Source organism: Amblyomma maculatum, unplaced genomic scaffold (genome assembly GCF_055883805.1).
Source record: "Amblyomma maculatum isolate TAMU_Amacu unplaced genomic scaffold, ASM5588380v1 scaffold_13, whole genome shotgun sequence".
NCBI classification, from domain to species: Eukaryota; Metazoa; Arthropoda; class Arachnida; order Ixodida; family Ixodidae; genus Amblyomma; species Amblyomma maculatum.
In genome coordinates, this window is record NW_028146738.1 from 33,799,910 (window position 1) to 33,826,176 (window position 26,267).

Here is a 26,267-nt window from a genome sequence, read left to right on the forward strand (position 1 = left end):
ACCTTTAATGTGAGCGTTTTGAGGTGTTTGAAACTCCCGCCCGGATAGCACGGCTGTGCCATCGTTGCACTGTCGCCCAATACGGATTATTGGCCCGCGGCTCACTATGCCGACGTTTCAACAGCGACCGCGTCAGCGATGAGTTTCATGCGGCACGGGACTATTCCGCTATCACGTAATGCAAGTGCAATGATGGCTGGCTACTCAGTATCTGCAAAGTGTTAAGGCCAATGCCCTTATTGGCTCAGTGGTGTGTGCAGAAAGTGGCCGTACGCAGAGGATGTAATACTGTCCCTGACGAAGAAGGACGTGATTTACGACTAAAAATAATGGTTGCATAAGGTAGAGTATGAACAAATGTATCTGTGCAAAAATTTCGTTAATGTGGAGTAATCAGTTAATTATCTAGAGCCATTAAATTCAGGCAAACGTTGAAATAGCCATGGAGTCTAAAATGTGTAGACATCAAAACAACCACAGATGTCGAAATTGTGCAAAACAAAAAAAAAGTGCAAAAAACGTGTAAAAGCTTTGCAAAGGTTTAATGACGGGCCTCGTTAAAAGTACAAACATTAAAAAAGGAAAATAAAGAGTAAAAAAGAAAAACAAAACAAGCCGAAAAATCAAAAAGAAGCAATTCAGTGAAGTACAGTTAAACCGCAAATTAACGAAGTTGAGGGGAGCCGCGAGTTATTTCGTAAAATCAGGAACTTCGTTAAATTGAGAGAATAAATTCTGGGTAGTTTTATGTGATAAATTTAAATATGCAGTAAAGCGACAACCACAAAGCTACCGCGGTAGCATTTTGGCAAAGCGTGACTGCTTAAAAAATAAAACTGCGGCCTGCGGAAACAACCTACTCTCCTAACGCATATGAAAAGCGACAACAATTGTCACCCACACAAGCAGGACCCCAGGGGAATACAATTTACCGCCCAGCAAAGACGTCGGTGACCTCTTCTTACGTGCGCTTTTTAGGCGACAACCACAGGGATTGCTCTCAAGTTTGGAGTGTCTCCATAATCTATTCCGTCCCCTCGTGTATTCCACCAAAATGCCGCAGCAGACAAAGGGTATCCACCGCATCACCCGCCACCAGTGAGTTCAGTTTAAATTAATAAATTTCGTTGTGTACCAGGTCAGTTTTATAAAAGCCGTAGGAAGGCTCTCTGCGATGTTACTGTTGGCTCACAATGTATTAATCAACTTTAGGGCTTTCTCTATAGAACGGACTAAAAATGCACATTTTCACCTTCATTTTCTGAAAGAAATAAAAGGTTGGTTAAATAGGGACAGTTCGCAAAATCGGCGTCGTTATTTCGAGTTAGACAAAGCTCTGCGCCGTATGGGCGTCTGAGGGGAATCGGGATCTCGTCGTTAAATCGGGTATTTTTAAATCGAGTTTTAAATATAATGGGAAATGAGTGCAAAGATTCACAGGAAAGGCTTTCGCCTAACCGCACTCAAGAGAGATCTAAGTGCATCCAACGAATGTTTTCGCTGCAGTTTGACCTAGTTATAGAAACCAACATATGTTATGTAATAAACCCATCGTTTGCTAAAGTATGACGGCATGCTTTTTGAAAGGAATTAACCGGAAGTTCGAGATTGTATTCAAAGCACCTACACCGTGATCGTACATCTGTGGCGTGACGTGCTCTTGAGGGTACCAGCGCATATACTCAGGAATTTGTTTGCACGCCGTAATTTTCATGATTCTGGCTCTCTATGTGGGCCTGTTTCGATAAAACCTTGTTGCGGCGTAATTTTACAGCCGCATGGCGTTGGCCAACCGGGTCGAGGTAAGCAAGTTGAGAAAACAAACCTTACAAACACAAATCGCTGATCGGCCTATGAGCCGTGAGTTGAGAAACTTGCTCGAAAGAGATGCATGAACTGTGGGTGTAAAAGCCCTGGCTGGTCCCTTTTTTAACTAGGAGCAAAAAATGGTTCATTATTATTATTAACATGGCCCGCAGTACCTTCAAAGAAATTTAACAACTTATGGCCAAGACTTTAGGCAACGGCGTCGGCTAGCTGGACAATAGCCATAATTAGTTTAATGCGTGAAGGTTGTCATGAAGTTCCCATCACCAAAACCGAAACTCAATAGTTTGCTCATACTTAAGTAGATATGTGATTTTTCAGTGCGGGCGAACGGAGTAGTCTGAGTCATTAAGTTAAATTAGAGGCTTCAAGAAATCGCGAACTTCTATATGGAAATGTCAGAGCGAATTTCGGCTCTCACTGTATCCTAACTGGCAGGCGCTGGAATGGCGCTACAAAGTTCGATAACATGTTCGGCGGAAGGCGTGGAGGTCATTCTCCTGCACTGTGTTCGTCTACTAGCTGAGAGACGTGGACAGGCCGCAAATATGTACTTGCGTGCTCGTCTGAAAGCCCCGATGTATGTTCTTACATATTACATATTAGATTACAAGTGTGCAGAAAGGAATGAAAACCAGACTTATTCCAATAAAGTTTTTGAGTCCCACGTGCCCAACGTTCAGGTTGCGGCAGAGACACCCACTGCTTATTCCAGCGATTGTTAAGTTGCCTACTTTACTAAATATACCCTCGCCACCCCCCTCCCCTTATAAAGACTACATCAGCTGTACTCAGGGTTTCTCAAGATAACAGCGGTCAATATGTGTTGTTTACTAATTTTTTTATTGCAGGCATTTAGTGAACACAAGAGAGTGGTCTTGATCGTGCAGTGGGTTTTGTTTCAAGATTTCTGGAGCTCCACTAATGCACTTTGCGTTCGTAGAACCTAGGTTCCTTTTAACAGCACTTATCTACCATCCATCACAATTCATTTCTCGTGCCAACCACGCGAATATTTTTTCCGCCACAATAAAACAAGACCCGTGCACCCTACCTACACTCCCCTCCCGAACGTGCCTGTGCACACAAAACGTCAGTCATTCTGCAAGAATATACAAATGACCTCGCAGTTATGCTCGAGTCGTGCTGGCATCGCCATCGTCTTATGCGGAGGCATCGCGATGGCCTGACTTCTCTGAACTCTCAACTCTCTGACTACAACGCAGGCTGCGCAGTCATGCGAAGATCCGGAATCTGACAACAACCGAATCACAATTTATAATGTGAGTGAGAGATCACGAAAGAGCCGAATGGAAAGTGGGGTAACCAAGAAAAAAGTGGGCTGCCCGGATTCCTAATTAATGCATTTGACTGCTACACAGAATAGGATGGAAGAGGATACAGTAGAGGATCCAGGAAGGTAAATAAAGAAATACAGAATGTTATGCCGTTCAAGTGAACGCTTTTCTGGGCGCCTTATAATACGCACCTCAAGAAGAAGAAGCAGTCGACACTCATATATCCCAATGTTGTGAATATGTTCGCCCAGTTGTCAGCGTATACTATGACGTTCACCATACGGGCTGAAGAGATAGAAGTAAAACCTCATAAGAATAAAAGGAACATTTCCCATCGGTTTGACTTACAGTATACATGCTGTGCAGTCATCATGACCATCATCAGCCGTACCATACCAACTACAGGACGAAGTCTCTCCCATACTCCTCCAGTTAACCCAGTCCTGAGCTAGCCGCATCTATTTGACCCCTGCAAACTTCATAACCTCATCCGCTCACCTAACGTTCTGCCGCCCTCTGTTCGGTTTTCATCCCTTGTAATCCAATTTGTTAGCCTAAGGAAACATCGGTTACCTTCTCTTCGCTACACATCTTCTGTGCATGCCCATTTCTTCATATCCCCTAGAATATTATTACCTCAAGTTCTTTCTCTCACCCATTATACACTATTTTAACCTCTTAGAGTTACATCTGCCATTTTTTGTCCATTAGCTCTCTGCGTTGTCCTCAACTTAAGCAGAACCATCTTGTTTAGCCACCACGTTTGAGCCCCATAGGTGAGTACAGGTAAGATGCAACTGTTGCATACTTTCCTCTTGGGTAATACCGGTAGGCTGCTAGTCAAACCCTGCGAATACATACCAAACGCGCTCCATCCTAATCTTATTCACCTAATTATTTCCTTTTCATGGTATGGATCAGCGGTTACTACCTGCGTTAAGTAGACATATTCACCTACACCTTCCAATACCTGGCTATTTATTGCAAATTGCTATACTTTTCCGAGGCTGTTGAACATTACCGTCCATAGTCTTCTGCATACTAATTCTTAGGCCTACTTTTCTTCCTTTCCTGTGTAGGTCAGCAATCGTTATTTGCAATTCGTCTCGTGCGCTTCTTAGCAAGGCAATGCCATCAGCAAATCGCATATTAATGAGGAATTCTCCATCGACCATTATACCTTAACTGCTCCCTTACAAGTCATGAAATACTTCCGCTAAGCAAGCTTTCAGCAGTATTAGTGAAATTATGTCTCCTTCGATAACACCTTTCCTTATGGGAATGTTATTTATTTCTTTGTGGAGAACTATGGTTGTTGTCCAGCCACTATAGGCATCGTCAAGTATTTTCAAAATGACTCATCTACCCTCTAATTTCGCAATGCCTGCACGACTACCAAGTTCTCGGTGGAACTGTTTTGTGCTCTAAGCAAATGTACTGTTAAATGTGCTACCCCTCAAGTTATTAGCAATTCGAGAACGGGGTGCAGAAAGAGAAGGGCATAGCGAAACGGCACGCTTTCCTTTGATTGCGTTCCGCAAAGCAGATAGGCTGGCCTATATAAAAAAGAAATTCCTTAACCAATTAAGATACTAAACAACACAGACGCTGACTATTTCCCAGCGAAGGATAGAAAAAAAAAGAAAAAATACGCGAGAATGAATGATCCGAATGTTGTGTACCGCGCCTGACTCCCGTTTATGCTGTAGCGCATGACTTCCGTTTGAGGAATGCATTACAAAAAAATGAATTGACACCTATTTTGACATTGATAAACTGAATGCGTGCAATAATTTGTGGAACAATTTGCAAAGACTTTATAACGGCATAATGCATACGTACTCCAAATCTCCGAAGGGGCACCGTAGCTGTGTCCAATAAGGATATAGACAATGCTCAAGAACCGGATGCCGTGTAGGAACCTCATGTTGTAGGCGTCGGAACTCTTATCAGTCGCAATTTGTAGCATCATGCGCGTATTGGACACCACAGAGAACGATATCAGAACCGTCAGAAGAACCCCTGAAATGAAAGTGCGTTGTAAATACATGAAAGCGCCGTAGGCATAAGGAGTGTAACATTTGTCTTAGAGAACACGTTTGCTTGATTGCTTGGTTATAGGTACTCGATTTTATTTAGGTCCGCAATGAGGCAGAACTGTGGAGTGTTTATACACAAAGTACCCGAATTTTTACTGAGCTGTGATTTCGATCGTGCCTATTTCGTGCGTCGCGTGACACGCGTGTAAATGTCAGTGCCACCGAATCGAAACCCTATGCCGTAATTTATTTATTTCTGGTAATTTAAGAGTTGAGCCACTGTGCGATGCTTAACTGCGCATTGCATATTTAAAGCGTCTGGAAATCATAGAAAGTTGGCCTGAGAATTGTAAAAGAAGAGTTAAAGGTATGAAGAACAACACAAGGATATTTACGAACGTCACAATAAGCGCTTCTTCTTTGATAGCGATGCGAACGGGAATGTTTAGAGTTTATGATACTCGATAAGTTTCAGACTGCTGCAATTTTTATTCTGTAGTTATGATCTAGCACGCATTCAAGGGCGTTAACTGACACTGAAAAAAAAAAATATGCGGTGCTGCAATGAGTTTAAGAATGAGCAAAAGCTGCAGGATGTTTAATCCTAGAGACAGGGCCTATTGACATATTCGTCAAGAATTGTTAAGCTGGTGAATCGCAAAATCAGCTTTGAAATTAGCAGTTTTGTAGTAACAACTTGTTACCTGACTTTACATAAGTGGTAATGCGTACTATAAAAAAATATTAAAGCTTTTTTACCTTTTGTTTTGTCATTCTTCTTTCTTTGTTGGCTGTACAAATCTACCGCAGTTCCAAGCACAATGAACAGAAAAAGAGTGCCAAGAATAGCCCTGAAAAAAAAAAAGACCACAGAATAGCTTGCTGCGTTTGTCGAACACCTTAAAGTTGCGCGTGGTTTAACATTCATTCGCATCACTCTGAATATACTTACAAAATAATTTTCTGAGCTCGTGTGACATCTGGAGGCAACCCAGTGACGCAGTCGGTAACTGTAACATCTACAGCTTTAGGAATCACTGAAAAAACAAAGTTAGGCTTGTCACTAATGCAGAACTCACATAGGTAAAACGTTTTCTTATTTCACAAATGATGACAACCTTAGTCGCAACAACGAAACGAAAAATCTCCAGCGGAAGGAATATTGAAGTTTTTTAATCGCAATCGTGCGAGTGACCAAACTCTGAAAATCTTTAACTGAGTTCTTACGTCATAGGCCGAATTTTGTATTTAGCATAAATTTGATCCTTGTGCATGGGTTATCTGACGGTTCCGTGTGCTTTCAAGCGTTTGTTAGGCCAAATACAAACTGCACCTTAACAGTTACCGCATGTCGCCGCCAAAGTTGAACGATGAGTGCGGAGAGTGGTGATGGCTATCGTCTACGGCGGGAATCGACATCTTGTAATTTCTGCAACTGGTCGCTTGCTGCGGCCGTCATACGGCGGCCGTCATACTGTGGCCGTCATCCAATCAGACTGAAATTGAAGCTTATCAAACACGGCTCCTAGTTGAATGATACGTCAACACACCTGCTTTCGCCAGCAACTGCAGTTCATCTTGATTGCATGCATCGAGAACACAAATGCCTAGCCGCATGACTGGAATCCTCTGCTCGTGGATATGCCCTTGAAACTTGGCAACCTGCAAAGAGACCCATGTCTGACATAAACACCCGCACTCGAGCTAATTTGTCTGCCTGGGTTCCACGCTTCCGGGTGCATCCAGACTAGCACTGCAAGCTGCTAAATGGTTGTCCCAAAAACCACTCGGCTTTGCATGCTAAGGGTGGTCGACACTGAAAATATTCTCTCAATGTGTTCTCAAAAGCACATTTTTTTTAGAGAGAATATAAGCTTTTCATTTTAACAGGCAAAAATAGATTAAGAGATCACACTATTGGCACTTTCGGGCATTGTCTTCGGAACATCGAACTCCAGAAGCTCGGCGCATTGCCTGACTGATCAGTGTGGATGCTGCTATAGTCGAGTACAGCCTAAGGGTGCACTAACCGCCGCACACAATTCCTCCGTTACAGAAAGTAGTCCGTGGTAAGGATCTTCTAGTTACATAAATAAAAGCTAACCCCCAGACCAAATTAAAAGGTCAAGAATTTAGGTTCCTCGGGCTTGTTTTGTTTAGTCAAATATTAAAATATTTAAAAGAGATCTTGTTTACTGTTCAGAGGAGTAATACACACGCCGCGGACCAATGCCCATTGTTAGCTATTGTTGTTTTTATAAATTGTATTCTACCACAGGAAACATGCGAGTTCATATAATCATTTGGACTTCGAAGGATATGAGAGCAGTTTATTATTGCGAAAGCAATAGACGTCTCATGCTGGCAGAAACTAGGCGCCGAATAAAAATTCAGCCGACATATTACAGCTGGCCAAATGCGAAATTTGTTCACATCACATTTTATTTCGACTTCTGCTTAAGAATGCGATTGCAATGTCAGGATTTTATCAAATAACGGCGAAATCGCAGACAGGGGACCTTATAAATTGTTCGCGTACTACAAAATCTTCGACCTCTTAACAACATCTTAAGATGGAATGCATTACCCGTGGGTTTCGATAAATTACGCAAGGGTGAAAGTTGCCCAAGACGACTAAACACAGTGCACAGCGCCGCCTGTTATTCTAATCCTAGCGACGCAGCTTAGAATTACCACAAACATGTAGCCCGCTTAGGGGTTCACTGCGGTACCAAATACTAGTGTGTTAAGCAAAGCGGCGTTAGGAATGCACCGAACTGAAAACAAGGTAAAGCATTTGGAATCAATAACAAACAAATACTGCCTCTCCCGTAATTGATAGTAGATGTAAGCATGAAATAGTTATAGACATAGAACCCAAGCTCCATTTTTGAGACGGCCGGAAGCCGTTGCTCCACGCAGTACCCTTCTTGCGTTGGAGTGGCTCTATCTGAAAGGCTCCTGTGAGCAAAAAAAAAATGAGATTGAAGTTCATAGTGTTAGGTATCGCAATTTATCACAGCGGTATTACAAACGAAAAATTAAAATTCAGCTTGGAACTTGCAGCGCAAAAAAAAAGATACAAGACGAACATCAGGACAAAACAGTTCTGTGTTCGTCTTGCGACTTTTTTGTGGTATATTTTTCGATATGAACCGATACCGACTTCCTTAGCTTTCCATCATTGCTTAAAAATCAGCGCAATTTAAATGTACAGCTCCAGCAATTTTTTTAACCCGCTTAGGCAACACTTTCTGTACGAATGCGCAAAACTCGATTCGTTAAATAAATCTCGTTCAGTCTCGTTCCTCCCTGAGATTCGAGCGCCCAGATGCCATTTCTCAATTTTGGCTTGATGACAAAGATTGCCGACAGCGGGACGTAAAAGCATTTCATCCTTCCTAATCGGTGGATTTTTTTTTTCACCGTTTTTGACATTCTGTTATATGCGAGAGATAAGTCCGTGTGGTCTGTGCAGATGAGTTTTACAGCAAGGTGGACATCATGTGTGCGACTAAAAGTGGTGATTAGATTACTAATTGCTGACCCACATGGTGCGAATTTCATGTGAGAAAAGGGCAAAAATAGCCGTTTACCGATGTACCGGCGGCTGCCGGTACCAGTTTGCCGTCAGTTAAGCAAGGCTAGATATGTTTGCAAGACACTCGGACGAACAGCGACCAACACGAGCTGTCAGCCCGGATCAAAACAGAGAGCGTACAGCGTCCGACGGCAGTAACTCCTTCACTGTATCCGCATCTTGCCGGCAGCTTCTCTCACAACATTTAGTGCTCTCAATGCGGCAGATCCCATCCCCAGCGTCAGACTTGCTAAAATTTTATGTTCTCGCAAGTATTAAGCCAAGTGTTGAAAGATTATTTCTTTTTTTTTTATCGCCCACTCTTACCGAGTTGATGTGAAAGCGGCTGCTGTGACACAAGCAGAGTCAGCTGAAGCCGTTGAAGAGCTGCTGCTTCGGTCTGTTTGCAAGCTGTCTCCGCTAATAGGGTATGGCCGAAATACAACGCATATTGTTTTTGTTACCAGTGAATGGTATCGACAGTCAGGCAGGTTCATGAGCGGACCAGTTACCAAAGCGCTCAGCCATTTCACAGCCGTTCGATGTGCCATCGATGCGGCATAGCGAAGACTATGGGGAGCAGTACATGGCCTGAGCACTGTCGTCCGCCGCGCTAGCCCGTGGTACCGTTTTGCTAAGCTCGAGGCATCGGGGGCTTTAAGACTTGCGAACTAGTATGCGGTGACGATGCAGCTTAGGCCAGACATTTTCTGAAGTTCCGCTCAACAACACTCCGCGCAAACGATGTTGCAAAAAAGGGACAGGCCAGCACTACGTTGTTGCGGCGCCGTCGGACGTATACTTGAAGACTGCATACAAGCACTCGGAATTCTAGACTGCTCACTATTCAAAGTGGAGCTCCCCTTGAAACATAATTTAATGTGAAACGTGTACCTTGTTACAGCCGGTCAGCTGAGGCGCTTTCTTCAACCTGGGGCTCAAGTTCCTGGCGACAGTCATCTCAAATTATTTAGTACATTATTATATATTGTAACGGACCGCACAGACAATGAGGTGCTATACGCTATGGACGAAGACCAAGTGCGTGGTGTGCGCGCGCAGAACCAGAGACAACTGACTGCTGACACATAACGCATCGTCTGTGCAGCCCGTAACAATATTTTTTTTAAATATATCTGTTATTTTATATTTTTGCATGTTCCGAAAATGAAACCGTCAACTTCAAATGTCAGCCTTGTGCGTATTTGCCGCGATATCGACTTAGTGGGGGCGCCACCGTCGCTCCGATAGTGGGGATCGGCAGCCGGCGGCGCTCACAGAAACGCACGCGGCTTATGTCTGCTTCTGAGTTCACGGCGGTTTTTTTGGCGATGAAAACGTGTTTCTGCAACGCATTAGCGATTTACTGGCAGATTGTTCGGCAATATAGGAAAAAAAATTAAGATGCGCGGAATGTAGAAAGACAAGGCACGCAACTACACGTCTTTTAAATATACTGGCATCGCTTTGTACGCTTTTTCGGTTGTACGGCACTTACAGGCCTGATACTTGGGCCTGAACATGACATATCACCTTTTCAACAGTGTGCGCGTGTCTTATACGAGTGATACAGACAAATTTAGTGTCAAGCCTATGGAGATACAAGGTTCGTGCTCTGACCTGCAGCACTTTAGAATGAATCGAGGTAGCCTGGTTCATTATATCGTACTTGACTCAAGGATTAAACTGTTTAAATTCAGCACTTACAGCGTACTGCCCGGTGGGTTATCAAAGACTTAGTGCACGTCAACTCTGGCTAGACAACCTGGCACCGTTGTATTCACTAAAAATGAAATTACGCTGACACTGTACAGGAAACCTCGCCGCACAGGAAAGCTGGCTCTTCACGTGGAGAGCGGTGCGTGGATTGAGTTTGCCCGGCTCAAATCAAGGTGGATGCTTCTTGCGGAAGATAATCTGGTGTTGCACTGTGAAATTACTCTAGATGGTTTCCCGAAACCGAGGGAATTATAAGAAATTTATTTTGTGTGTCATGTTTATAAATGATAAATTAGTAGTGTAACTGTTTTTATTTTTTTTTTTCAATGACAATGAATTTCACCATGTGACAGACATTTTACACACTTGACAAAATTTAGGACTATCAGTGATTAATTTTCAGCAACGTTAAAATGCAAGCTACGAATCAGTAGCTGCGAAGACATTGTAAAAACTGCGCTTGGTCGCTGTTATGTTCTGGAAAGGAATTTGAAGGCTTAAAATTTCTTTATCATTGTAATTATTGTTGAGCAGTGACTTGGGGCGGTTCTGTCGTTTACTTTCAAAACAGGTGCCAGATATAAAACTATCCTGAAAAAAAAATGAAGCTCATCTTATCACGAGACTATAAATATGTATTTATTCCAGAACTAAACACCGATGGTTAAGCCCGTGTGAAGCTATTTTACTCCCCCTGTCAGAAACAACCAGTTCGCTCGAAAGACAGCACAGACGAAAAAGGGTTCTAATGATTCTAATGGGCTGCCAGTGTACATTGATCTCTGTGTTTTATGTAATATTTAATGTAACAGTTACTGCGAAGATTTGTTTCCCAAACGTTGGAGTCTTTCTCTAAAGCGAAATGTGCTCATTACCACTGTTACGAATGCACAGAATGCTTCAGAAAACAAAAAACAAAAAATGAAATGCATATGTGTGTTTAACGCGCCATGCGGCATCGCTGTATGACGGAGTATTTAGGGCGGGCCTCGGTGTCTTTGACCACGTGGGATTGCTTAATGTGCAGTCAAATCCCACAGCCGAGGAGCGGCTTTCGAAACGGCTGGGATCGAACCCCCGGTACTCGAAATCAACAGCCAAGCGCCCTACCACTCGATTTCACTCTGCAGTAGTCTGTGGTCGCATGTTTCAGTAGTTACGGTATTCCAAATAAAAACGGGAATATACAATTTTTGAGCGTTTGCATTAAGTTGTGTTGACGGCAGCAACCTGTTTTGCTTTGACACTGCGCCTAACGACAGCAGCGCTTCGTTTGAGACACCGCTTGTCCAAGAACCTCAAGCACCAATGGCCGCGACTGATGAGGTTCTTATCAATGTCACATACTCGATATGTTCAAGTATATATTTTTTAAAATGGGAGCGTCGGGTAATAGACTTTTATATTTATTTTGCAAGATGCCGATAGGTAAGCAAAAGCGCACAGGAACCGCGAAAGAAACAAATATCGGTGTTGTGCACGTCGCACGCGCGCACGTAAATCACTGGAGGCTGACACGCGACGCGAACACGCATCCACACTGGGTAGGTTTCGCCGCTATGCCGCTAGGTGGTATCTCTGCTCGATCTTGAGGCCAATATTTTCTTCATCGGCATGTGGTCGGAAATGCGGAGTATAAAAATTGCTAATTTTAAGGCACCAGAGTCATGTTAACTTTTTCTCTATCATAAAAGACTCAAAATTTGTCTGTATTTGATATATACCAATGCGTTAGATGGTATTTTCAAAATGGGCAATGCCGAAAAGCCAACCCAATGAGCTTTCGAATACGCATTTTGACGTTTGCTACTTTGAACCACAGTATCGAATAAGTGAAGTTACAGCGAGCAAGTGTTGAGGGAGCGCGTTAGTCTGCTAGGCAACTTTTTGCAGTGTTTTCCGTGCTATCCCAGAAGAAGACAAGACCACATGTCGAAACGTTGACTGAGCACCCCCCTCAGAACGTTCGATTTCTTTCGACTATGTGTGTCCATCTTCTTGACCTCGTTTTACACTGTATATCCTTCCGATTAAGAAAATTTAAAAACGGGGCCTCGTGTTGATGTTTACGGCCATGAATTCTCAGCTATAATGCTGCCCCTTAAGATAAAAGCAGGCAGTTGACTTAATAATAAAGACCACTTGTTGAAACGTTGACTACTGGACTGAGGAACCCCCCTCAGAACGTTCGATTTCCTTCGACTACGTGTGTCCATATTCTTGACCTCGTTTTACACTGTATCCCCTTCAAATTAGGAAAATGTAAAAACGGGGCACCGTGTTGATGTTTATGGCCATGAATTCTCAACTATAATACTGCCCCTTAAGATAACAGCTAACAGTTTACTTATTATTAAAGATGGTTAATTATCTAATCATCAATCCTCACCATGTATATGATGCCCGCTCTCCTTTAAAACCCACCTGCCCGACATTATAGACGCAGTGTTCGTACATGTTAAAATGAAACTTCTAAAGGGTTAAAAATTACCCTGAATACTAACATCCCATACCTACAGGAGTAGCAAAACCATCAATTGTTTATAGTGAGTATAGTAATTTTAGCTACCTAAGCACACTATTTTGAATGATTATTTAACACTAAGTAAAATTATTTGCAGTTAAATTACTGAAACTAAACAACATTAAAGGACTCGGCAATTCTAGTTAACGGTAATAAGATAACATCATTTCCTAACAAATGGCAACACTCGCCACCAACTGCTTTCTCATCAATGGTATGCAATTTTCTTAAGTTCTCCTAGAAAATATTATTTTCTTGGCTACTCTAATTTTCTATCAAGCTACTTATTGAAATCACTGGTTGTGGAAAAAAAAGCGCCTCATGAGCGCCTTCTCAGTGACTTCATTACTTTTAGCCCTGAAAGTTTAGTACGCAGCACAACATTTACATCCATGTAGCACCACTCACTGGACTAATGGTAACATGCAAGACCGCGTGGATAATATGACTAACATATTTCACCCTACACTGTCATTACGGCGCAGCAGTTCATAAGACTCTGTCTCCTTCCGCGTGGATAATAATGGGAAATCGAAGTTGGGCTCAAACTCAAGGTCTCTCATTGCTAGGAATTTATCAGATCGAAAGTTGTGGGAGCATTGGAGATAAGACAGGTTCGCTCAAAAATGACATTTTCTATGCATTCTCTGGGAACAGGTAACTCTGTGAACCTGTAAAAATGAGGCACCTCAAAAAGCAAGTGAGTTCCAGCGTTCGGTGCATCGGCGGCACTACAGCCTGTTTGGCCGTGGCAACTTAGATATTTACAAGGCCTGTGAACAGGACATTCTTGCCCAGCAGCGAAACGTTGCGACAACAGATTGGCGATAGGGGTTTAGCAAATGTAATAGCGCGCCCGGATGTGAGCAAACTGACGAAGAGATGCCACGTGACCGGACTAGAATTTGCGCTGGGAGCTTCATTTTCTGGCCCTTTATCGCCCATCCGCCGTCCTGACGTAGGCTACTGCAGTGCGCTGACCTTGCCAAAAACTCAGTGGTGATGATTTGGCGTGCTACATCATACTGCAACATGTGTGCCCCCAAAGTTTGCTTTTTCTTTGTGTCCACAACGCCCAGATCTAAAAACAAATATTGCATCAAACTTAAAATTAAAGAAGGCAATGTTTTTGAACTATGTTTTACAGTATTAGCCCTATCATGTTGGGGATTTTTGCCAGCAAACCCCCATTTACAATGCACTTTCACAAATATACATCTGTACCTCAAATAGCGCGCGTTGCAGGCGGTGCAGAATGATCAACTGCTAAGTGGTATATAACACCCGTGAATAGTCCACACTTTTCGGACACGTGAACAATATTTGACACGTTAAAATTACGGCGAAGCATTGAGCTAATCACATTTTGGCCAGATTGCTTTTTAATCCTTTAGATTTAATTTACTACAATCGAGAAGCATCCGTTGAAATAAGCTGCTTTCAAAAGGTACAGTTGTTATTTCATCTATAGGAGACGCTTTTATGAGCATACATTCAAATTTTACAAAACTGTAGAATGCTTGAAGTCGACACGTTAGGTAACTGTCGTACATACAAAGTGCTTTCTCGATAAAGTGCGTTATACCTTGGAGAATGCGGTTATCATGTGAGATGCATCCGCGTTCATCGTAGAGGTGGTTTTCAATGTCGAATACTAGGCGTACACGCTATAAATAATCCAGTGCTCTAAAATCGTTTTTCTCCATGGAACATTCATTAAGCAAACCAATCTTAACTGGAAAGGCAATTCTGTAAATATGTTTACTATTCATTTCAGACCACCATTTTCTTTTGCAGCGCTGATGAATTTCGTCTGCTTTTCATCTCTAACATATGGCTACCCCTTTGTGCCCGGTAAAGAATGACCAGTGTGTGCAATTGCCTTTTGTCGATACTGAACAAACTGGTGTGATCCTCACCCGGGGATGTGTAATGGACATCGCGGTGGCGAGAAGGTCTTCGAGGTCTGTCTTGATTCCGCCGTATGCCACCACGTTACAGTACTGAGCCCGCACTGTCTCGTGACCATATTCATTGCGCACCACGGTTTCGATACATTCGTCGAAAGCACCCATGTCCACTCGGGAAGTCGTCAGAGCTCCAGTCGGATACTTTCCGGTAGCGTCAATCACTGCGCAAAGAAGCGGTTTTCAGACCACGTGCATCATCATCATTTGGACATGAAAGTCTTGAAAGTGCGGACAAAGACAAGCAGCGCCGCATGCACTTTCTTCACCGACCTCGCCGTTTGCACCAATAGTCGGAGGCACACGCTATAGGTTTATTTTACATGCTATCGAGGTTTACCGGAGAGGCGAGAACTAGGAGTAGGTTTCCTTGTCAATAAATAGATAGCGGGCAATATAGATGAATTCCATAGTATTATTGAGAGGGTGGCAGGCATCGTAATTGCTATTAATAAGCGGTATAAACTGAAGGTTGTACAGGCCTATGCACCTACATGTAGTTATGATGACCAGCCAGATGAAAGCTTCTACAAAGATGTAGAATCGGCAATGCGAAACGTAAGGACGCAGTATACTGTACTAATGGGCGACTTCAATGCCGAGGTAGGGGAAAAGCAGGCAGGAGACCAGGCAGTAGGTGACTATGGCATTGATTCTAGGAATAGCAGGGGGCAGTTACTATTTGAGTTTGCAGAGCGCAATAACTTGAGAATCACGAATGCCTTCTCCAGCAAACGAAATAACCGGAAATGGACATGAAAAAGTCCTAACGGGCAGACTAAAAATCAAATTGACTTCATACCGTGTTCAACCCCCGCCATTATGTAAGACATAGAGGTAATCGGGAAAGTGCTATGCAGTGACCACAGGATAGTGAGGTCCCGAATTAGTCTGAATCTGAAGAAGGAGTGCAACAGATTAGTAAGAAAGAAGTCCATCAACGAATTACAGGGAGGGGGAGGGCAGAAGAGTTCAGGATCCCGCTACAGAATATATATTCAGCTCTAACCGAGGATGGCGACATTACCCTAGAAGCAATGGACAATAATTTAAGAGATTTCATTACAGAGTGTGCTGTAGAAGTAGGCGATAGAATAGTTAGAGAGAATACCGGTAAGCTTTTCAAGGAGACAAAAGATTTGATTAAGAAACGCCAGAGCATGACATTTTCCAATCCAACAGAACAGATAGAATTGGCAGATATCAAAGCTAAACAATAAGCGCAAAGAGGCCGATATAAGGAAGTATAACATGGAGAAAATTGAGCATGCTGTAAAAAGCGGGGGATCCTTAAAGCGATGAAGAAGAAATTGGGCATCGGCAAAATTCAGATGTATGCGCTAAGGGACAAGGCGGGCAACGTCATCCCGAATATGGACAAGAAAGTCAAAGTAGCCGAGGAGTTCTATACTGATCTCTACAGTAGCCAAAGTAGTCAGGACCATAATGAGATTGGCAGTAGGAAAAAACGGTCAGACGTTCCAACAGTGACGAAGGACAAGGTTGAGAAAGCAATAGAAACTATGAAAAAGGGAAAGGCAGCTGGAGAGGATCAGATAACTATAAATTTGTTGAAGGACGGGGGGAATATTGCGCTAGAAAAACTGCCCATCCTGTATACGCAGTGCCTGGTGTCATCGACGGTACCGGAATCATGGAAGAACGCAAGCATTATTCTCATTCATAAGAAAAGGGACGCTAAGGACCTTAAAAATTACAGAGCTATCAGCTTACTGTCTGTTACGTATAAAGTATTTACTAAGGTAATCGCTAATAGAATCAGGACAATCTTAGACTCAATCAAGCAAAGGAACAAGCAGGGTTTCTGAAACTGTTCTCTACTATCGATTATATGTATACCGCAACCAGGTGATAGAAAAATGTTCGGAATATAACCATCCCTTTTACATAGCTTTCATTCATTACGAAAAAGCATTTGTCTCAGTAGGAACCTCGGCGGTGATGCAGGCATTGCGAAATAGGGAGTTAGACGAGCCGTACGTGAAAGTGCTGGAAGATATATATAGTGGCTGCACAGCAAGCACAGTTCTGCATAACGAAAGTAACAAAATTCCCATAAAAAAAGGTGTTAGGCAAGCAGACACGATCTCCCTAGTACGTTTCACAGCTTTCTTAGAGGAAGTATTCAGAGACTTAAAATGGGAGCAGTTAGGGATAAGGGTAGATGGAGAATAAATACCCCAGTAATCTGCGATTCGCTGATGATAATGCCTTGGTAAATAACTCAGGAGATGAACTGGAATGCCTTGGTAAGTAACTCAGGAGATTAACTGGAAAGAATGATTGGTTACCTAGAGAGGAAATTTAGAAAGTGCAGGCTTGAAAATTAATATGCAGAAGACTAAGGTAATGTTCAACAGCCTCGGGAAGGAACAGCAGTTTGCGTTAGGTAGCGAAGCACTGGAAGTAGTAGGCGAATATGTCTACTTAGGACAGGTAGTAACCGCAGATCCAGACCATGAAAAGGAAATAACAAGAAGAATAAGATTGGGATGGAGCGCATTTGGCAAGCACTCGCAGATTATGACTAGTAGCTTACCGGTGTCGCGCAAGAGGAAAGTATACAACAGTTGTATCTTACCTGTACTCACCTATGGGGCTGAAACGTGGAGGCTAACCAAGAGGGTTCTACTTAAGTTGAGGACAACGGGGGGGGCTATGGAACAAAAAATGTTAGGGGTGGCATTAAGAGATAGGAAGCGTGCATAGTGGGTCAGAAAAATAACTCAAGTTATTGCATTCCAGTGGAAGTCAAGAAGAAGAAATGGGCATGGGCAGGACATGTCGTGCGAAGAGAGGATTACCGATGGTCGCATAGGGTAACAAACCGGATTCCAAGGGAAGGAAAGCGTAGCATGGCTCAGGAGAAAGTTAGGTGGATAGATGAGGTTAAGAAGTTAGCAGGGGTCAAGTGGATTCAGCTAGCACAGAACCAGGTTAATTGGAGAAATATGGGAGATCCCTTCGCCCTGCAGTGGGTAAAGTCAGGCTGGTGATGATGACACGCTCTGGTATACTACGGACACGAATGTTTCTTTTGTTAGCAAAAACTACCTGACAAACTGAGGAAGAATACGAAGACGTAGAGAGAGCAGGTGCTCACTATCAAGTGATAAAATTTTTTGGAACTCACAAAATATAGAAATAAGAAGAAAAACATCATCAGAGAATCAACACCAAGTCTCCGTCCTCGTCACTGTGGTGCCGAAACAAAATAGATCCGCACCAACTAGCCCAATTCTCTACCCTTTCGCAAATCCTAAATGTTGGCCGCTTTGCAGCGAAATGCACCTGCGGAGGCCACAATGAGTAGCATTTGCGTATTATTCTCTTATCTGCAAACAAAAAAACATCACCCGCTATACCCACAATTATTGTGCAAAGTTGTAACAGAAACGAGTCTTCCTTCTCGATGCCGAAACGATGAAGTAGCGACGCCTGAAGATGCCCTTCCAGAATTTTAGCGCATTTTGCGGACTATGAATTCATGAGCTGAACATGTTTAAAACTCCAGTTTTTGTGTCGCGTCGACTTTATGCATAATTTAGCTTTATTATACGATTTCTCTGGACTGAACGTACCCAGCTTCACCGAGAGAGTAAAAATAAGAAACGTAGCTTGTCTCGCCTGAGTCGTTTTGCCGTACAAAGGTAGACACGAGAATCAGCTCCGATATGCCAGCAGTTTCGATATGCAAGCGAATACTCCATTTTAGTGCTTGGGTGTGTAATTAAACACGCAATACAGGGGTGGTATATTTGATTCAGGATGCAAGGAAAGGCTGGCACAAAATTCTGATCTCACCCTCCCATCCCAATCACGAAACCCGAGTCTGCAGCGCCTGCCATCTCGGCCATGCCGTCCGGTCTCATGACGCCAAATGAACCGACGGCCAATCTGTCCATGGCCATTTCCCCTGCCTCTTCCTCGACTTCATTACATCGGCCAACTTTTCTTTTTTTTTTTTCATTTATTTGACCGTACCCTTCATTCCTCAAACCATTCTTTTTATGCTCCGAGGCAATAAACATCGCTAAAAAAGAATTCACGCCTGTGACTTTTTCACCAGAATGTCGGCAAAGCGACCACAAATTTTTTTTTTTTTTGGCAAACGGGGCCTTTAGAGCTGACGCCTAAGAAATAACTGTCTCTCCCGCAATGGAAATAAATGTAAACATAAAATGGGTTTATTACCGCTGTATCATATTGGCCGCATAGTCAGTGTCTTTCACTACCTTTTCTTCGTGCCGCGCCGTGGAATGGTTCCATTCCATGCCGATGGATGGCGCCACGAGAGAATTGTCGTAGGCTGGACTACCGCGCGCATTGCTAACGACTGCCTCGACCCACCTCGGTACTCGCAAGACACTTAATAACGCTTGCGCTGTTCCAGCGGCAGCGCATCATTTAGCCACGCGGTGGTGACTCATGAATCTTCGAAACTTCCGCTACGTTCGCCTTCGTGTTCTCCGTTTTGATGTCAAGGTCATCCGCGGCGCTCTGACAGGGGAACCTAAAAGCATTTAACGATACAAATCTATCAGACTCCTACAAACCTGGTCAACGAAAAACAAGCATACGCTAAAAACATTATTACGGAACGTTGATGTATTACCAAAAATAAGATTCCTAAAATAGCAGAATGAAAATAAAAATTGAGAAAGTGAATTCTCGCGAGCAAAAAATTCTATTGCGGTCACCTAAAATTCAAATTGGTTACGTAAAGGAAAATTGAACGTGAGCTAATGAAGACGCTTGCTCTATCATAAATTTAATTATTTCTAAGTGATAACAATGTCACATCACTACGTCACCGCAACTCATCCGGGATCAGTCATACAAAGTGAGCATGCCTCCTCACGCGCGCGCATCCTGAAGCCTTTACGCGCTTCCTCCACATACAGGGAAAGACGCCAATAATGCCCCATGAAGGAGCATTAAACTACTATAGTGCAATGATACTACGAACCACCATCTTCACCTCCCCCCCCCCCCCTAACAGAAACTCCTATCCAGAGGCATTAGGTAGGAATAAATAAGTAAATTATATACCCTTAAATCCCCCTTTTTCTTGTGCTTTCCATCTAGATATGGATGATTCCTTTTGAGGCAGCTAGCTTGAACTCTAAAGATGAACCCGAACAGCTACCCATGGATCAGCATTGCTTATATACGTTTTCGCCTTAGCTGCATGCATTTTCTTATTATTGCTTTCTTATTGTTCTTTCTTTTTAGCTTTCTTATTATTGCCCACACACGAACATCTGCTGCAGGGATATCTATTTTATGGAATTACGTTCTTTAAAAATCGGTCTCCAAACGTTTAGCACAATTCCGTCTTCCAGCTTGCTTCCTTTTTCTAGACATGATCTTTTATTTACTACTTTTTTAAAATGGAATGCGCCCTCCGTTAGTTTGCTGGGGATTACAATGCTAAGCAAAGACAAGACTCGGAACAAGCCGGCATTACGCTATGACGTATTTCATGCGAATGGTTGATACGACGCCACTGCACCCGTCATTGTCTCAGCTCACCTGACACAAAGCTTCCCAATTAAATTCGAATAAGACACTCTCGTCCTTTTACTTCTCTCCTGTCCATTATTGCCGTCACTGGAGCGGAGAAGATGCATTTTAGAGTGCCGGTCAAAGAACATGGAATTTCTCTACGCTAACAAGGTTAGACCGCAAGAAAAATAATCAACGAAGGAAGAGAAAGGTAACAAATGAAAATATATGTGCCAAATATAGCAAAAAGAATCTATGAAACAGCACCCCTTATAATTAACTTTTGTGCAACACTGTTTTTAGCTCAAAAAAAAGGAAAGAAAGATGGCATGAGGAAACTGAAGAAAAAACTGCGCGTAATCAAGATTAGCTCCTTTGGTACGGTCGAAAAAGCAGCTCGGAATCACAACACATCCTGTTTAAATTGATAACGAAAGGGTACGCCCCCCCAGCTTGGAGGTTGCCAAATGTGTGTATGCTGACTTCCTAAAGCCCATCTGTGGTAGCTGGATACACAATTAATTCACCGTGTGTTTTGTTTCTGAGAGCAGCGGGAAAATAAAAGACGTGGACCACGTTCAGAAGGTACTTTTTGCTTTAGACTTTGTTTGAGCAGCTTGCGCTGTAGCGCTGCGCCAGTGGATCGCAAATGATGTGAATGACGAGATAGAAATGTCAGCGCGGCTAATTAAATACCACGCGACTATGCAAAATGTGTTGGGAACCAGAGGCATATATTACGTCCTTAGCTACCTTGGATACAGATTTTTACGCTGAATGGCCAGAACAGGGCGTTGGCAACTGAAGAACCGATGTGTTTTATTTCGGTGAACTATACCTCTTGTGTCAGTTCAAAACCCAGTGAGTTCACTTTTCATGAATGTTTCGTTATTTGAGCGGCAGTTTTTTCTAACATTTATTGCTAGCAAGGGTCCATCCCTTTTGGGTGCTAATTTGAACTCGGAGGCAACTGTAGAATATTGGGAGCCATTATTCAGTAGATAGTGAATGGAATGCTCCCATCGTCTAATGCGGAGCAAAACCTTCGCACGTGTGAACTAATCAAGTTTTACATATACATTCGAAGCGGAATGGTTCTTGCAACAGAAGGAATGTTGACAACAATACACAACAAGCCTCCGAAAAGATGATCTGCGGAAATGTTAATTGTGAAAATGAAACCTGATCGTGCCGGAAAAAAGTGCGTTCATGAACACTTTCCCGTAGAACAGGAGGCCTATAGAGCAGTCTCTGTTTAGTAATAACGAAATCTCTGAGAGATACGCCAATGCGATCTGTGCAGGCGGATTGTACAGCGATGTGGGCAACATTCACGGCATAGATCTCAGTACGTTGAGAAATAATTAACAAGTACGCATCTGTGTTTTTATGAGATCAGATTATACTGCGAGATTGACGGCTGTCAGCTTAAAAGGTGACCACAGATAATAAATTTTCTTATTCGTGGCGCCGTTCGGAATGTAGAGCATCAAAGATAAGCATTTGGGTATTTTCTCTCACGGTATCGCTTCAGAAGATATTCTGTTCCGAAGTATGATCCTATTCTTTGAACGCGAGTGGATATGACACTCACCTTGCTGTGCAATCGGCCTGTTCTGATATTTATGTAACAATGTGCAATCTATCCAATTCTGTCAAATTAATCTGTCGGTAAGCGCCTTGTTCAAAGAATCATCTTGAGTAAGGGCGATCTCATTGTGCGCCTAAAGATGTTCCTTTCCAAATTGGGCAATATGTATGTAGTAAAGTTCAATATATAATACATAATAAACTAAGCCAATCAACATTCATCCTCTTCAGGTGCAAGAATAACTGCGCAAATAACACATGTCAACGCCGAAGGTAACCAAAGGCTTTGATCTGACACGTGGTTCAAAGCAAATCTTACGCAAAAATACCCATGCTAATTCTCCTTATACAGGTTTTCCGGAATTGCAGATCTGTTAAAGCACCGCCGGGGTGGCGCAATGGTAAGACGCTCGACCACTGTGCCGGAGCTCCCGGGTTCGAACCCGACCTCGGCGGCTGCGTTTCGATGGAGGCGAAACGAAGTGGCGTCCGTGTGCTGTGCGATGTCAGCGCACGTTAAAGATCCCCAGGCGGTCGAAATTACTCCGTAGCCCTCCACTACGGCTCCCCTTTCTCTCTTTCCACTTTCACTCCCACCTTCCTCCCTTCCCTTACGGCGCGGTTCAGGTGTCCACAGAGCAAGTGTGACAGATACTGCGCCTTTCCCTTCCTGTGAACCAACCAACCAACCAAGATCTGTTAAATGGGGCCACTTTGTGTTGTATTATAGGGTAAATCTTGTGAAGTGCTTCTACGGCATAAAAGACAAAAATGACTTCTGTATGTTCTGCTATAAAAGTGCTAGGAACACCACTTTGAAAACATCCAAAGCGAGAAAGCTAAAGATCTTTCACGTGACAATTTTGGACATTCAGCATTTTTTTATCAAATTAGAAACAGCATTTTTAATAACTGCGCTCACTTTCAATGTGGACAGCGTCGGAGCAGGCTGCATCGGGACCTCCTGTTCTACTATTTGTTCCCATAGTTGTTCATTTCTTAAGACGCACACATGTCTGCATTAGAGTCCAGTCTATCTACAGAGGCCCTAAAGTAAAATTTGTTATTTTCTATGTAATGAAAAGCCACAAATAATAAAACGTAACTCGATACAAGTGTACCGCAATATTGTATTATTATCTAATAAGGTTTTCCATTTCATGTCTCTGCGGCCTATTTTACTTCGCTTTTCCAGCTGTCTGAATCTTCTACTTATTTCTCTCTTGCGGCGAGAAGTGGCATAACCTGCGCTCTGGAATCCACGGAATTAGCTGTAAAAGAACGTGTCGATCATCTTATGATTTCGCACTTGCCCTTCATCTACTAGGATTCGTGTCTTTTATCGAATAAAACATGCAGTAACCTGAATATTGGCGTCAACTTCACAGTAAAAGCTTTACAATCAGGTGCATTATGAACAACCTCAGCATTATACGCATCAAGAAACAATTTGCAGCAAGCGGGGAAGAGAATAGGACAGATGGTTCAAGGATAAAGTATTGGAGCTGCGCTTTGTTATCTGTTTTAGTCGGTTGTCATCAAAGCGCCGGCTTTCTTCCTTTGTCATCATTTCATGTGCTCCTTGTTTTTGCACAGAGTGACTTCGCTGGTGACCACACCGAAGTTCAGCTATCTGCCTATCGCAACCTCGGACAAGCTTCTTACGTATGCCTCGTCTACTTGTCGGATAGGTGAGCTCCTTTAATTAAAACCCAGAAATTATTTCATGGTACTTCAACTTCCTTTCTTACCTTCGGGAGCTTTGTTGAAACTTGAATGTATGAGAATGAATTGCAAAGTGTTTTACTCTCTTTAGCCAAAGCACAAAAGCTCGCTTTCTGGAGGCTAAATTCGTTCCTGCGCTCAACAGCGGCTAAAATTCGAGAAATGATTACTTTTGCGAAAATAATGTAGTCATCTTTGGAGCCCAACGATATCACATATTCGAAGCGCGCGTGCCCAACGCTTCAGGCCATTTGGGCATGCGCACTTCCTGACTCCCATGTGCAGGCAGCGTGAGAAACATTTCCGGTATTAGTCAGGCTAGGCTATTGATGACTGAAAGTACACTGAATGAGACAGGGCGCGGCAAGTGTGCCATTGTCGCCGTCAGGTTATGTACTCTGAGTGACACTCACGCCGTAGGGCCCATGGCTCCAAGTTCCGGATGCCACGCAGTAGCGTGAGAAGTCCGATGCTGCACTCTGGTGACACCTCGGCTTCCAATAACTTCCTCTTCAATGACGGGGACGCCCGGTCCATGACTCTGGCGATTAATTCTTTCACCTTGTCTACGTAGCTCACGTTTCGCTGCTCGGTTAGTGATCCGGAGGAATCCCCGTTGGTTCCGCTGTCACCGAGGCAGCCGGCAACATAGCCGCCTAGAAGCACCGTTGCCACGAATATGATGTCCCTCTGCCGACTCATGATCACACTGAGGCCGTCTGAAACATCTAAGCTTGTGCGCGCTAGAAAAGGCCGCGAGTGCTGGTTGCGCGTATTTAATTAAAGTGACATATCACTAAACAAGCTGACTAATTTGCAAAAATTTTAGAAAACTGCCTCCTATCAGCGACCTCGTGAAGCCCTATTCAAATGGGTGCACGTGGGAAAAGAGCCCTACACAGTACATGTGCATGAGAATCCCTTCAATTGTGTGAAAAGATCAGATTCACGACTGTGAAAGGCAGCTATTCCCTACCCGCGCATTTTATAAAGCCGGCCGTTATGACGGAGTACAGAATATGGCGACTCAAAGAGCTCTCCTCGGAAAGAAGGAAAGAGAACAAATCTAATCACCTCTTCGCCCTCGCCTTCGTTCTTGGCAGAGACCTTCCTACGGCACGCGGCTTTCCCTTGTTAGGGGCATACAAAGCGTTCGGTTTCCTTCTTTCTTTCTTTTCTCTTTTGGCTTCATCTCGTCTTGGCAGGATAGTTGTTTCCCGACACCCTGCAGGCATGTTTTCAGCACCTACTCAGGAAACATACCAACAAGCTGTCCGACAGCTTGGCGCTTTTTCTCCTTTTTGTGGCTCAGCGTAGTCGTAACTTTTCTTGAATGGCGCGCGTAGAGCACTGTTCCGACTATGCAGCATGGTTGAAATTCACACCTACAGTGTGCCCTTCCCACTCCGTATCGCACCTTTGTCAAGGCTATGAACACCGTATTTCCGCTAAAAATAAGCTGCCAAAGATAGGTAGTGGTTCTGCAACAAACCTCGGGGACCTTAACTCTTTTCAACGCTATAGCTACCGTATTGCATGAAAACGCGATTTCTCTTCGTCGGCCATCAACTGCAGTAAGCAGTCTTCCCTTAAAGTAATCCTCCTCAATTCGAACACATCTTCGGTTTCCTTTTATTCAGGGTTAGAGAAGTTCGACTCGTTTGTTTATTTCCCAAAGCAGTGGCTCAAGGATGCCCGCAGCATCGCTTAGATAACCCTAAACATTCGAGCAAATTACAAAATAAGCGCGTTCCCCGTACTAGTTCGCACGGCTGGTTATTTTTTATGTATCAAGTTTAGGGAGATTTGAGGGTACACCTGCGCGCCCATGGATTGAAATACAACATCGACCACAACCGGCTAAGGTATCATTGCAACTGAAAATTTCCCTTTCAACGGTTTCTATAACAATTTCAATTTATAGCAGCAAGTTTTTCGTAGGTTCTTATAAAACGCACGTGTGTAGTTACTTTGTTTCCATAATTTTTCGTGAAGCGTAATTCTCTGCTCAGATCCTATCTCCATTTGCTCTCTCCATCGCTGATTTTAGGGTCTGGATTGATTTGGTGAGAGATATATATAACGCTTATTTTTAAACAGACTTGATGCTGCAATGCTTGACATTTCATGTTTCATGTTGAAAAACAAGGCTAATCTCACCTGTAGTATACAACCACTCAACTAAACTCTGCTCAGCTGAACTCTCTCAAGTTTATTATGTGTGTCAGTTTCGAGGCGGTGTTCTGCAGCGGTGGTCGTTTGCAATCAAAGGTTTCCCTCGTGGGTGGAGATGCAGGGCTTTCTACAACCATCAGCCGCCATAGTTTTTTTGCTCACGTATGCGCGCCGATTGAAGTTGTTTTAGTCAGGTTTTTGCTCTAATGTGTGGCCACAACATTCTTGTATTACTTTTTAAGAGGATATTTTACTGTCTGATGGCAGATTTGAAGTAAATCGGCTTGACGTCAT

At 43.3% G+C, this 26,267-nt stretch overlaps 1 protein-coding gene across 1 annotated transcript in view; it reads right to left on the bottom strand.

Annotated features, from left to right (window-relative positions):
• The window catches only part of LOC146172540 (nose resistant to fluoxetine protein 6-like), a 43,373-nt gene extending 18,873 nt beyond the window's left edge, over window positions 1–24,500 (bottom strand). The window contains exons 1-7 of the mRNA XM_084585793.1: window positions 24,212–24,500; window positions 14,907–15,118; window positions 6,715–6,826; window positions 6,117–6,201; window positions 5,924–6,015; window positions 4,968–5,147; window positions 3,317–3,410 (exon numbers count right to left, since the gene is read on the bottom strand). Of these exons, the coding sequence (XP_084441919.1) occupies window positions 3,317–3,410; window positions 4,968–5,147; window positions 5,924–6,015; window positions 6,117–6,201; window positions 6,715–6,826; window positions 14,907–15,118; window positions 24,212–24,500 (1,064 nt within the window). The remainder of the gene's footprint in view (window positions 1–3,316; window positions 3,411–4,967; window positions 5,148–5,923; window positions 6,016–6,116; window positions 6,202–6,714; window positions 6,827–14,906; window positions 15,119–24,211) is intronic.
• Window positions 24,501–26,267: the final 1,767 nt, after the last annotated feature.